The sequence below is a fragment of the Vulpes lagopus genome, chromosome 2 (assembly GCF_018345385.1).
Source record: "Vulpes lagopus strain Blue_001 chromosome 2, ASM1834538v1, whole genome shotgun sequence".
Classification (NCBI taxonomy): domain Eukaryota; kingdom Metazoa; phylum Chordata; class Mammalia; order Carnivora; family Canidae; genus Vulpes; species Vulpes lagopus.
In genome coordinates this window covers 35058346-35071183 of record NC_054825.1, presented here as the reverse complement: position 1 = coordinate 35071183, position 12838 = coordinate 35058346, and the positions used below count along the sequence as shown (strand labels likewise).

At 38.5% G+C, this 12838-nt stretch overlaps 1 protein-coding gene across 1 annotated transcript in view; it reads left to right on the top strand.

Moving 5' to 3' along the window:
* The first annotated feature begins 9371 nt into the window (after window positions 1-9371).
* TNKS2 (tankyrase 2) overlaps window positions 9372-12838 on the top strand; it is a 68185-nt gene continuing 64718 nt past the window's right edge. Inside the window, exon 1 of the mRNA XM_041743090.1 lies at window positions 9372-9851. Within this exon, the coding sequence (XP_041599024.1) occupies window positions 9653-9851 (199 nt within the window). The 5' untranslated portion in view covers window positions 9372-9652. The remainder of the gene's footprint in view (window positions 9852-12838) is intronic.

The following is a 12838-nucleotide window of genomic DNA, read 5'->3' as shown; positions in this document are numbered from 1 at the left end:
CATTGAGCTCTGTGCTCAGCCTAAAGTCTGCTTGAGATTCTCTTTTGCCCCCTCTCCTTCTGCCCCTCCCCTGGCTAGCACACTCTCTAAATGGATAAATAAATAAAATCTTTTAAAAATGTAATGTGCTTTTTGAAAATAGAAGATAAACTGTTTTAAGTTGAAATTTTTTCTTGTTTTTTCCTTTTTTGGTTGAAATATATTTGACCTATAACTGTGTCAATTTAAGGCATCAACAAGTTAATCTGTTACATTCATATATTGTAATATGATTGTAGCAATAATTAGCACCTCTATCATGTTACATATTCATTTCTTTTTAGTAATTGGAATAATTAAGTTCTAGTCTCTAAGCAAATTTGATAATAATTAAACAATATAGTTGTTTATATTCATTGTGTTGTGCATTAGATCTCTAGGACTTATTTACTATTCATCGCAAGTTTGTTGCCTTAAACAATATCTGAAAAATTTTGTAAAGAAATAAGGAGTTTCACTCCAAAGAAAGACTGAAAGACATATATGAAAATTATATCTTGGGTGCCTGGGTGGCTCAATCAATTAAGTGTCTGCCTTTGGCCCAGGTCATTATCCCAGGGTCCTGGGATCGAGACCTCATATTGGGCTCCCTGCTCAGCGGGGAACCTGCTCCTTCCTCTCTCTCTCTGCCTCTGCTGCTCCCCCTGCTTGTGTGCTTTCTCTCTCTTTCTCATTCTCTGTCAAATAATTAAAATCTTTTTTTAAATTATCTCTTGTAATCGTTCATTATTCTCAAATCAAAAGGTACTGTTAATTATAAAAGTTGCATACAGTATTTGGGGAAAGCGACTGACTATTGCTATTAATAGTTGGCATTTGTTTTGCATCTTTTCACCAGGTGATAAAAGTATTTTTAAGTTAAAATATAATCTATTGAGGGCCTCCTGGGTGGCTCAGTTGGTTAAGTATCTAACTTTTTTTTTTTTTTTTTTTTTTTTTTTTAGCATCTAACTTTTGATTTTGGCTCAGGTCATGATCTCAAGGGTGATGGGATCAAGCCTCCTCCCTACCCGCCCCCCCACACACACACACACTCAATAGGGAGTCTCCTTGAAGATTCTCTCCCTCTGCCCCTTCCCACACACATGCTCTTGAATTGAAAAAAAAATTGAGCACCTTGTTTAAGGGAGGATTGGTTGGTTGATAGTTTCTCAGTAAACTTTTTATTGAAGTATAACATAACCAAAGAAAAGTACACAAATCATAAGCATATAGTTAGATTAATTTTCACAAAGTAAAATGAATGTAAATTTTTTTGTACAGTTGGATATTTTAGCTTTTTAAATTTCATTTGCTATTTTTTTGGTTACACCCGAGTAATCAGCACCTAGATCAAGAATTAGAACACTACCAGCCACTCAGAAGCCTATTTGTGCTCCTTCCTGGTCACTTCCCCACAATGGTGACCATTATCCTGACTTCTAATAGCATACATGATTTTTGCCTCTTTTTTTTAAGATTTTATTTATTTATTCATGAGAGACACAGAGAGAGAAAGGCAGAGACACAGGCTGAGACAACACAGGCAGAGGGAGAAGCAGGCTCCATGCAGGGAGCCAGACATGGGACTCCATCCAGATCCGAGTCTCCACAATCACACCCTGGGCTCAAGGTGGCGCTAAGCCACTGAGCCACCCAGGCTGCCCAACTTTTGCCTCTTTTTGAAGTTCATATGAATCTTCTTGCTTCTGTTGCTTCCCATGGTGTTTGTGAGACTCATTCATGCTGTTTTCACTGATGCATATCACAACTTTTTATTCATTCTATTATTAATGGATGCTTGTGTTATTTCCAGGTTGGAACTATTATGAATACTGCTTCTATGAAATTCATAAATATACCTTGGATCAAAGTGTGTATGCATTTCTTGGGGTGGGTATATACCTAGAATGGGTGAGATTGCTGCTTCATGGGATTCTCATATGTTCAGCTTTGATAAACAATGCCAGTTTTCTGAAATGGTTGTACTAATCTACACTCCTACCAGCAAGGCATGAGTTCTATTGTTCTATTTCCTCCCCAGCATTTGGTATTGTCAGTCTTTTATATTTTAGCCTTTCTGATGGATAAGTAGTGATATATCACAGTGGTTTTAAATTGCATTTCCTTGAAAACTAATGAAATTGTCTGTATGCTTATTAAGAATGTTCCAGTCTTTTGGTCATTTCTTATCACCTGTTGTATCTTTTTTAAATTAATTTATAGGATTTCTTTATGTATCTGAGGCTTTTCAAGTCAGTGGTCAGACATTACTATCATTTCCCACTCTGCGGCTTGACTTTTTACTCTCTTAATGGTATTTTTGATGAGCAAAGTCTAATTTACCAATTTTTTCCTTTATGTTAGCACGTTTTTGGGTTTTTTTTTTTTTTCGTTCTTTGGGTTCTGTTTTTTAATTTTTGCTTATTCCAGGGGTGCCTGGGTGGCTCAGTCAGTTGAGCATCTGACTCTTGATTTTGGTTCAGGTCAGGATCTCAGGGTCATGGGATCAAGCCCCACATTGGGCTCTGCATTCAGTGTGGAATCCACTTGAGATTCTTTCTCTCCCTCTCCCTTTGCCCCTCCTCCACTCACATGTGCTTTCTAAATAAATAAAATATTTTTTAAAAACCTTTGCTTATTCTAAGTTCATGAATATATTACTCTATGCTTTCTTCTTAGAGTTTTATTATTTAACCATTTGTATTTAAATCCAGTGCACCTGCAGTTGCTTTTTGTGTGAGGTGTGAGGCAAGGGCAACACCCCCCCCTTTTTTTTAAGTGACAACAGCATCATTTATTAAAAAGACCATCATGGTGCCCCTGGTTGGCTCAGCTGGTAGAGCATGTGACTCTTGATCTCAGGGCTGTAAGTTCTAGTGCTATGTTGGGTGTAGAGATTACTTAAAAATAATTTAAAACCTTTTGGACCACTTGCCCGGCTCAGTCGGAGGAGCATGCAACTCTCGATCTTGAGGTCATGAGTTCAAGTCCCACATGGGGTGTAGAGATTACTTAAATAAATTTTAAAAACCTTAAAAAAAATAATAAGTCTTCTAAAAAGTAAATTAAAAAGCCATCATTTCAGTACTGTATTGTAGTTTTATTTTTGTCATAAAAGAGGTAACTATAAAAAAAAAAAGAGATAACTATATATATAGTTATATATATACCCCTTTTATATATATAAAATATTATATAAATATATAAAATATATATAAAATATATAAAAATATATAAAATATATAAATATATATTAAAAATATATAATATATATAAAAATATATAATATATATATATTTCCTCCTGGAATTTCTATTCTCTTTCATTGGTCTATTTGTCTTTCCTTGGGTCTTCATTATTATAACAACATAACAAGTCTCAACAACTGGTATGCTAAATCTCTAGCCTTGCTCTTCTTCTTCAAGATTGTATTGACTATCCTTGGTACTTTGCATCTTCAAATAAATTTTAGAATCAACTTATCAATTTCTATAGGGGAATAAAAACAACTGCTAGGATTGTTACTGGAATTCAGTTAAGTCAGTAGATTAACTTGGGAAAAATCAATACCTGTGGTAGCTTTATGATGTGTCAATTTAGGTAGGCAAAACTATGTCTTCCAGAATTCCCTTCCCTGATGGTTTTGGGTTAGAGTGGGCAACAGGAGACTTCCCCCCACCCTATGAGATTTGAATGGCAGGGTGATACAGTCATAATTTTTATGTTTATGTTCCAGAGCAGGCACTGTTATAGCTCGTGCACATTGTCACTTATCTTGTGGCTCATCTTGTTGGTGTGGTAATAGCAATGAGGCCTGCAATTGCTCCAACTTTCTGTGATGCTCTTTCAGCTTCTCTGACTTCTATTAATTTGATCATCTTTAATTTATCTCAATAACTATTTGTAGTTTTTTGGTGTGATAGTCTTGGCCACCTTTTATTATATTTATTGCTAGATATTTGATGGGTTTTTAAAAAGATTTTATTTATTTATTCATGAGAGACACAGAGAGAGAGAGGCAGAGACACAGGCAGAGAGAAAAGCAGGATCCATGCGGGAAGCCTGATGTGGGACTCAATCCCAGGACTCCAGGATCAGGCCCTGGGCCGAAAGCAGGCACCAAACTGCTGAGCCACCCAAGCGTCCCAGTATTTGATGTTTTAATGCAATTGTAGATTTTCTCTTTTTAAATTTTATTTGCTATTGTTTGTGGCTGGTAGATAAAAATATAAGTTGATTTTTACATTTTGATCATGTATCCTACAGCCTCGCTTAAATTTAGTTTTAACAGTTCATAAACTCTTATGGATTTTATACATACACAGTCATGTTACCTGAGATTAATGTGTTTCTTCCTTTTCTTGCATTTTTTGGACTGTCCAGGACCTCCATTATAGTCTCAAATAGAAGAGATGATAAAAGGTAACCTTTTCTTATTGCCCATTTCAAGAGGGTGGGGTTTGTTTTGTTTCGTTTTGCCCAAAGTGAGATAATTTTGAAAGGTTGTCCCAGATCCAGAGTTTGTCATCAGGTTAGTTAATTGGGACTGCATTTCAGTTCAACTTTATCCCTCTACCCAATCCTGTTTCCTTTGCCTCCTTTCTCATGACCACTCATGAGAGTGGTCCTGCACAGTAATCTCAGACTCAGCTTCCCAAAGAACTCAAGTTGTGACACAAACATTAACACAAATACGTGTTTACCTCTGTTAACACATTTTTCCCTTTTGCTGACCTCTATTTTTCAAATGTTCAACAACAAACATTTTGGGAAAAGAAAAAACATGAAAGATTCTTTTTTCTTTCTTTCTTTCTTTTTTTTTTTACAAAATAAGATAGGGATGTATTTCTATCAGCTTTAGTAATAACAAAACAATTTTTTTGTCTTGAACATACAATAGCTGAAACTACCATAGAAATTGAAAAGCCAAAATACCATCCCTATTTATCTAGATAAATTCAGATGAAAAGTAAATAGGCATAATCAGTTCCCATTAGGTAGCAAGTTAAATACCAAGCCAAATTTTCCTCACTAAATCATTTTGCAGTAGGTGTCTCATTCCCAAGCTCCTGCAACATAACACTTCAAGCTTCCATATATTCCATATTCTATTGCTGGACTGTATGTCATTCCATTGATTGATTTAGATGTCCTCCTCCAATACATTTTAACACATCCTCTAATACTATAATACAACTTGGTAATAAGTCTTAATTTCAAGTAGGGCAAATCTCTTCCTTGCTTTTTTTTTAAGATTTGGTCTCCCATATAAATTTTGGCATCAGGATGCCTGGGTGGCTAAGTGGTTGAGAGTCTGTCTTTGGCTCAGGGTGTGATTCCAGGTCCAGGGATCCAGCTCCACATCAGGCTCTCAGCAAGGAGCCTCCTTCTCCCCTTGTCTGTATCTCTGCCTTTCTCTCTGTGTCTCTCATGAATAAATTTTTAAAATCTTTAAAAAAAATTTTTGGCATAGGGAGTTCCTTCAAAACCCTATTGGGAATTTGCTGAGACTTGCATTGAATTTATAGGTCAATTTGGGAAGAATTGCTATTTAAGAATATTGAGTCCCCCCCCCCCATCCTTGGACGTGGCATATCTTTTGGTTTATTTAGGTCTTCTTTAATGAATTTCAATAAAGTTTTATTGTTTCCTTCATATAGGACTTGTACATCCTAGTTTTACTGCAATCATAAGTGGGGTTTTTTTTAAGTATGGCTTAACAAACTACTGTAAAAAGACATTTTTGAAATACTTGTAGACATTTTAATATGGACTGGATATTAGATGATGTTAAGGTGTTGATGTTAATTTGGTTAGGTTAATATGTTTAAATGGTATTAATTATGGTTAAAAAAAACAAGATCTTTAATTAGTGGAAACTTATACCTAAATATTTACTGGTAAAGTCACATGATATTTTGTTTTAAGTTAATAAAAATCATTTTAGGGATCCCTGGGTGGCGCAGCGGTTTAGCGCCTGCCTTTGGCCCAGGGTGCGATCCTGGAGACCCGGGATCGAATCCCACGTCAGGCTCCCGGTGCATGGAGCCTGCTTCTCCCTCTGCCTGTGTCTCTGCCTCTCTCTCTCTCTCTCTCTCTGTGACTATCATAAATTTAAAAAAAAAATCATTTTAAATAGTTTATTTTACAATTAAAGGAAGAGATAAAAGATGACTGACAAAATAGTGACAATCGTTGAAGCTGGGTAATGGTTCCAGGGGAGTTCATTATACTATTCTCCTTATTTTTGCGTATGTTTGAAATTGTCCAGAGTAGACCAAAATATAAATAGAAAATTATATTTTCTACTTATTTTTTGTTAAGGTATAGAAGTGTATATACCCATTCTGTGGTATTTTATTAGGGCAGCCTTAACAAACTAATACACTTTATATAAGTGGAATCATACAGTATTTGTCCTTTTTGCAATTGGCTTATTTCACTTAGCATCTTGTCCTCAAGCTTCACCCATGTTGCAAGCATATGACAGGAATTCCTTCTTTTTTTAAAAGTGGAATGATATTCCCTTTTTTTAAAGATTTTATTTATTTATTTGAGAGATAGAAAGCACAAGCTGGGAAGTGAGTGGCAGAGGGAGAGGGAGAAGCAGGCTCCCCACTGAGCAGGGAGCCCAGTGTGGGGCTTGCTTCCAGGATCCCAGGATCAAGACCTAAGCTGAAGCAAGACACCCAACTGAACCACCCAGGTGCCCCTAAAAGTGGAATAATATTCTATTGTATATGTCTACCACATTTCATTTATTCATTCATCTGCTTGTGGACGTTTAATTTGTATCCGCCTGACTATTGTGAATAAAGCTGCTATGAACATGGCTGTGCAAATATTTCTTAGAGATCCTGCTTTCAATCCTTTTGTATATGTGCAAGAGGGATTACTGGATCATGTGGTAGTCTTATTTTAAATATTTTTAGGAAATGCCATACTGCTTTCCATGGCAGCTGCACCATTTTATAGACCCACCAACTGTACACAAGTATTCCAGAATTTCTCCACATCCTTACCAGCACTTACTATTTTCTGTTCTTTTGATAGTAGTCATCCTAATAGATGTGTAGTAGTATCATATTTTGGTTTAGGATTTGCATTGTCCTAATGATCATTCAGTATTTTTAAAAGTGCAAACTAAGACCTTTTTGAAATACCATTTACATCCACTATATTTATTGGAAAAATTCATCTGGCAATACCAAGAATGAACAAGGACAGAGATTTTTTAAAAAATACATGCTGCTGATGGGCGTGTGCATCAACAATGTTTTTGAAAAACAATTTGGCATTATCTTGTAAAATGAACATTCATTTTCCCTAAGACTCAGTAATTCTATTCCTAGTTAGTCCATTCCTGTGGTGCATTTCAAACCCTGAGTCAGCACTCATTTGTGAGTTCTGTAATCCATTTAGTGAGAGTCACAAGTAGCATTTTTTAAGCATTGGAGAAGTGAATATTGTTTTATTATAGTGTGAAACTTTTGTTTTATATATATGAGTGTGTTTATTGAAGACACTAATTGCATTTCTTACACTATGGATAATGGTCAAAAGGTTTGAAAGTGTGTCATTAAATTCTTGCACATGTGTACCAGGAGAATGTATAGAATGATCATAATAGAGGCACCTGGGTGGTTCCATGGGTTAAGCATCTGACTTTGGCTCAGGTCATGATCTTAGAGTCCTGGGATAAGCTCTGTGCTCAGTGGGAGTCTGCCTGTTCCTGTCCTCTCCTCTGCTCTACCTCCCACTCATGCTGTCTCTCTCTCAAATAAATAAATAAAATCTTTAAAAACAAACAGAATGATCATAATGACAAAAATTGGAAGCAAACCAAGTGGCCAGTAAAAAAATTTGTGATGTATTCATACAAGGCGACTCTATAAAGCAATGAAAATGAATTCATGAGACTTACAAATATCTCCTTAAGTGAAAAAAGACCACAAAGACTGACAGTTTTATAAAGCTCCAAAACAAGTAAAACCAAACAGTATGTTGTTGAGTAATACACACATGAGAAAGGCTTTAACAAGGGCAAATTGGTATACAGGGAATAATAAAATTGGAAATACATTTGGCAAATGGATGAAATGGAAAAGAAAAAGATAGATGTAATAGTATTGGTGCTTTAGTTCTTAGATGCACCCATGGATATTCATTTTATGCAATATAATTTAAATTTACACGAAATATATAATTATGTATGTATAATTATATAACTTATATATGTACAAAAATGTTCCTAAAAGTGTACATCCTCTATCTTCTTGCACAGTAGTGAGTCAACATTCCCAAACAGAAACCGAATTTCCTGAAAAACAGGTTAAGAAGTTAAAGACAACAAGGGAAAAATGCTTGTCAGCATGCCAAAGGTCAACATGTATCATTTCATGTAACCATACCTCACTTTCAAGCAGTTTCCTGAGGCCAGGGCCTGGAGTAGGGAATAGCTGGATCACTACATTAAGCGTGACAATTAACTGTGTGCTTTTCTTTGATGGTCTATATACGTATGCAGACCTATATATGTGTATATGTGTACATATATTAATATATCATTATATATAATTCATATATTATATATAAGTATTATATACAGTAATATATATTAATGCAAACTATTAGCCTTTGTCTGCGATGCGTATACCCACTGTGTCCACACCTCAACCAAGTCAGTACAATGTTGATATACTCGTGGGCCCGTCCGTAAGTTCTGAGCTAATGACTGCGGAAGAGTAACGTATCAGAACCATCCCTCTCAATTAATTTAGAATCGGAACACACTTTCATCACTTTCCTAATTTACTTTAAATGAACTTGGGGCAGCTCATCCAAACTTCCCATGAAGTGGGAAACAACCCATCCGTTTTCGATATGTGTGACTCACAAGAAACAACAGAATAGCAGTTGCAAAGCAAGGGAAAAGACAGGAAAGAGAACGGGAAAGATATCCCACCCCCCCCCCCCCCCCCCCCCCCCCCCCCAGGAAAGGGATTGTGAAAGTTGAAAAATGGATTTCCACCCTGAGAATTCCAAAGCAATACGCCAGATCGCGGGGACACTTCCAAAGGCTCTTTGCAGGGTAATAACAGTAAGGAATTCCAGCTCGGGAAATCCACGCCTTAACAAAACGAAACAAAACCACCCGGCTTCAGCCAAACCCACTGCAAAGATGGCGGTGGGACGAAGCCCCTTCTCCTCCAGCCGCCAAAGAGCCTCGCCTCACATTACCCACAAACCCCTCCGCGCGGCCTCGGCGCGGAAATCGGTCGGGCCGGTCTCCGATCAGTGCGCACGCGCGGCACCACGTCACCTGCCCTCCCAGGGCTCAGCGGACCTGGCAGGAGGGGCCTTGCCAGCTTCCGCTGCCGCGTCGCTTCAGGGCTGGAACGGCGGGTTCGCGCTGCCTCCGCCACCGAGGGGCAGCCGGGGGTCGCGGGGCCGAGCGAGGGCCGGGCGGTGGCGCGGCCATGGGACTGCGCCGAACCCGGTGACAGCAGGGAGCCGAGCGGCCCGGGCCCTGTGCGCGTCTCCTTCAGGGGGCCTCGCCCTCTTGCTCGCAGGGCCGGGGCTCCTGCTGCGGTTGCTCGCGCTGCTGCTGGCGGCGGCGGCGGCCAGGATCATGTCGGGCCGCCGCTGCGCCGGCGGGGGCGCGGCCTGCGCTGGCGCGGCGGCCGAGGCCGTGGAGCCCGGCGCCCGCGAGCTGTTCGAGGCGTGCCGCAACGGGGACGTGGAGCGAGTCAAGAGACTAGTGACCCCGGAGAAGGTGAACAGCCGCGACACGGCTGGCAGGAAATCCACCCCGCTCCACTTCGCCGCAGGTAACCGGGACCCACGCCGGCCTCGCCTCGCCCTGCACCCCACCTGCCCATCCCGGCTCTCAGGCCTGAAACCAAACACTCTGCCCCTCTGCCCCCGTCTGTTCGCCTCGGACTCCGCTGCTGGCCACCCCGCTCTCGTTGATTGGGGCTAGGGGGCGAGCGTGCCCCACTCAACTGGATTTTTTTTTTTTTTTTTTTTTGCTTTGTTTAGTATCAACAATACCTGTACCAACTTCCGGTCTTGCTACTCTAAAAAGGCTTCCATACACAAGAAAGAGTAGGGAACTTAGACCTTGTGATTTGAAAGGCCAATTATCTCCAAAATCTATCTTTCTTGCAAGTTCCACTATGACTATTGTCAGTCCTTTGGGCTAAGGTCTTAAAGGCCTTTGTAAAATGCAAGGATGTAATTTACGGGGTCGCTTAATTAGCCATTGACACGTTAGTGTTAACGGGTTTAGCGGGGTAGTAGGTCATTAGCAAGATTTTGGAGAGTCTAGAACTGCAAGTAGTCGTTTGGGTGAACTGAGATCCAACTTAAGGTGGGTGTGGGTGGGTCGTGGCTGCTACATATACTAGTGGCAGATGAGAGGAAAAGGTAGTGCAGGTACTTTAGCTTAGACCTAGAATTAAAGTTGGGGCCAACCTCGCCTTATTCTGAGATTTAGATCGTTCGAATTACTTTTGCTTTAATATTTACTAGATTGACTTTGTGATATAAAGGTTTTAAGTTTAATTGAAGAATCTAAAAGAACTGGGGTGAGACCGTATATTTCCATAAAGCGTTTATACTTCTCACTTGGAGAAGAGATTCTAACTATATCCTGATTGAAAATGGGAGTAGGTTCTCATGCTTGTAATAATCTTGTTTTTTCATTTTGTATTACATGATTGTTTAAAATACTTTTTCGAAAATGTAAAATTTCTAAATGTAAAATGATACCCTTTAAAGCGTTCCAGTCTTTTGGAGTAGGCACAATGAGAGAAAGTGTAAGAAAAATTTCCTTGTTCACAGACATTGCTTTTACTTGATTTGTTTGCTTTAACTTGTCCTTATTTTAAAATCTGAATACTAGAAGGTATGCTTTATCAGTTACAATTTTGTCAGGTTCCTGTTAAGGAGCCTTTTTAAGAGGGAAGTTGGGTGAGATAGCTAGAAACAGCCTGTGGGTAGCAGAGAGGGAAAGGAGAAAAACACTGAAGTCAAATCTCACCTGTTTGCCATTTTGCTTAAAATTTTGGTGATCAGTGCTATCTTTTCTCAGCTATTTTGGATTGTCCTGTTTAGCCGTGTAGTCAACATTTAAACAACTGATTTGGCAAACTATCATAACTGATAAGTAATCCAAAGGGTAGTGTTACTTAGATTCTGTTCACTTGATCTGTGGGATAAAAATAGCTAAGCAAGATCTTAGTTGCTACCTTTCAAGAATTTGGTGTATTAATGAGTTCATATCTGAAAATAGTAATATTTAGAGGTTATGGGATTAGCTTTTTATTGACCTTGTTCCTCCTCCACCATCCTACCCTTAGTTCTGTCCCAACATTTCAAAGCACTTTTTTACATAGATTTGATGTGGCTCAGACTGAAATGGAAAATTTGTTTTGGGAACTAACCTATCTCACTATTTACCCAAATTATCTGGTACAGGTTATACAACCAATAATTCAAGGTGTAAAAGCAGAGTAATAAAAATGTCTAATGGCATACAGTAAACAAGAGCGTTAAAAGCCCTGCATTTAAACCCAAGCATATAAGAAACTTAAAAAAATTAGCTTTGTAAATTCAGTCTGAGTTATTAATTAATGAGAGAACCTATTTTAATTTTTAAATAAATTCATCCAGCTGCATTTTCTCTTATATGTGGAAAATGTATTTTATAATCTTCTGTAGATAGTGTCAGTCATATTAACGTGCATGTAAACATGCCATTGGAAACTCAGTGTAGGTGTGGGGACTGTGAAACTGCCTGACCAAGCAGTTTCTTGTGTTTGTACATTGTAGGATAAGCTTGGGGGGGGGGGGGGTGTTTGTTTTAAACCAATTATTTGGAGGTTTTATGGGAAGAGGGGACACATTTTTGTCTTTTCTGTTTTGATTTCCAAGGAATAAGAATGAGAGATCTGTGCAGCAAGGAAATGAATCATGATAGGAGAACAGTTTAGAAAAAATTTAGTCTGTCTTTTCATCTAAAATGTTTAAATTAAAGAATAGTCATTTGCTCCCAGTAGTCCACTCCCAAGGAGTTAAGTTCTGTTAATGAAAAAGAACATAAATAGGAACTTTTCTTCAATTTGGTGTTTTTTATTATTAAAATAGATTGCATTTCTTCTAGCTAAATGATTTGAGAAGCCATTTTTTTAACATTTATTTATTTATTTTAGAGAGCAGGGAGAGAGCACAGAGTGTGGGGGGAGGCAGAGGAAGAGAGAGAATCTCAAGCAGACTCTGCCTTGAGCTTGACCCCAAAGTGGGGCTTGAACTCATGACTCTGAGATCATGACCTGAGCCAAAATCAAGAGTTGGACACCTAACGGACTGAGCCACCCAGGTGCCCCTTCAGAAGCCATTTCTTATGAGAAAAATTGTTTTCTGTTCAATCCCCCACCACACACAGAGGATATGATTTTTTTTGTAATATATCACAAAACTTGTAGAGGCAGGTTGATGGATAGGGAGGCTGCAGCTCTAATTTTGCTAAAAGCAATAGCATCTGAAATTCTTAACAGTATAATCCCTTAGAAAACAGCAGGTTTCAGTAAAGGAGATTGGTTATCTGAATTTATTTCTGAAAAATAAAGAAGAGAAACTTTGGGAGAAAGTCATGTTGTCTGTCATAGCCAAAAAAAGAAATACATAGCATTCTCTAGAATCTTCCATTGGGGTTTGGGGTGGTGATAGAATTCCATGGCCTCAGTCTTTGGGGTGTGCAGAGAAGTATCGTTCAGTAGAGAAATAGGTAAAACGTTTATTGGGTTTAAGGAAT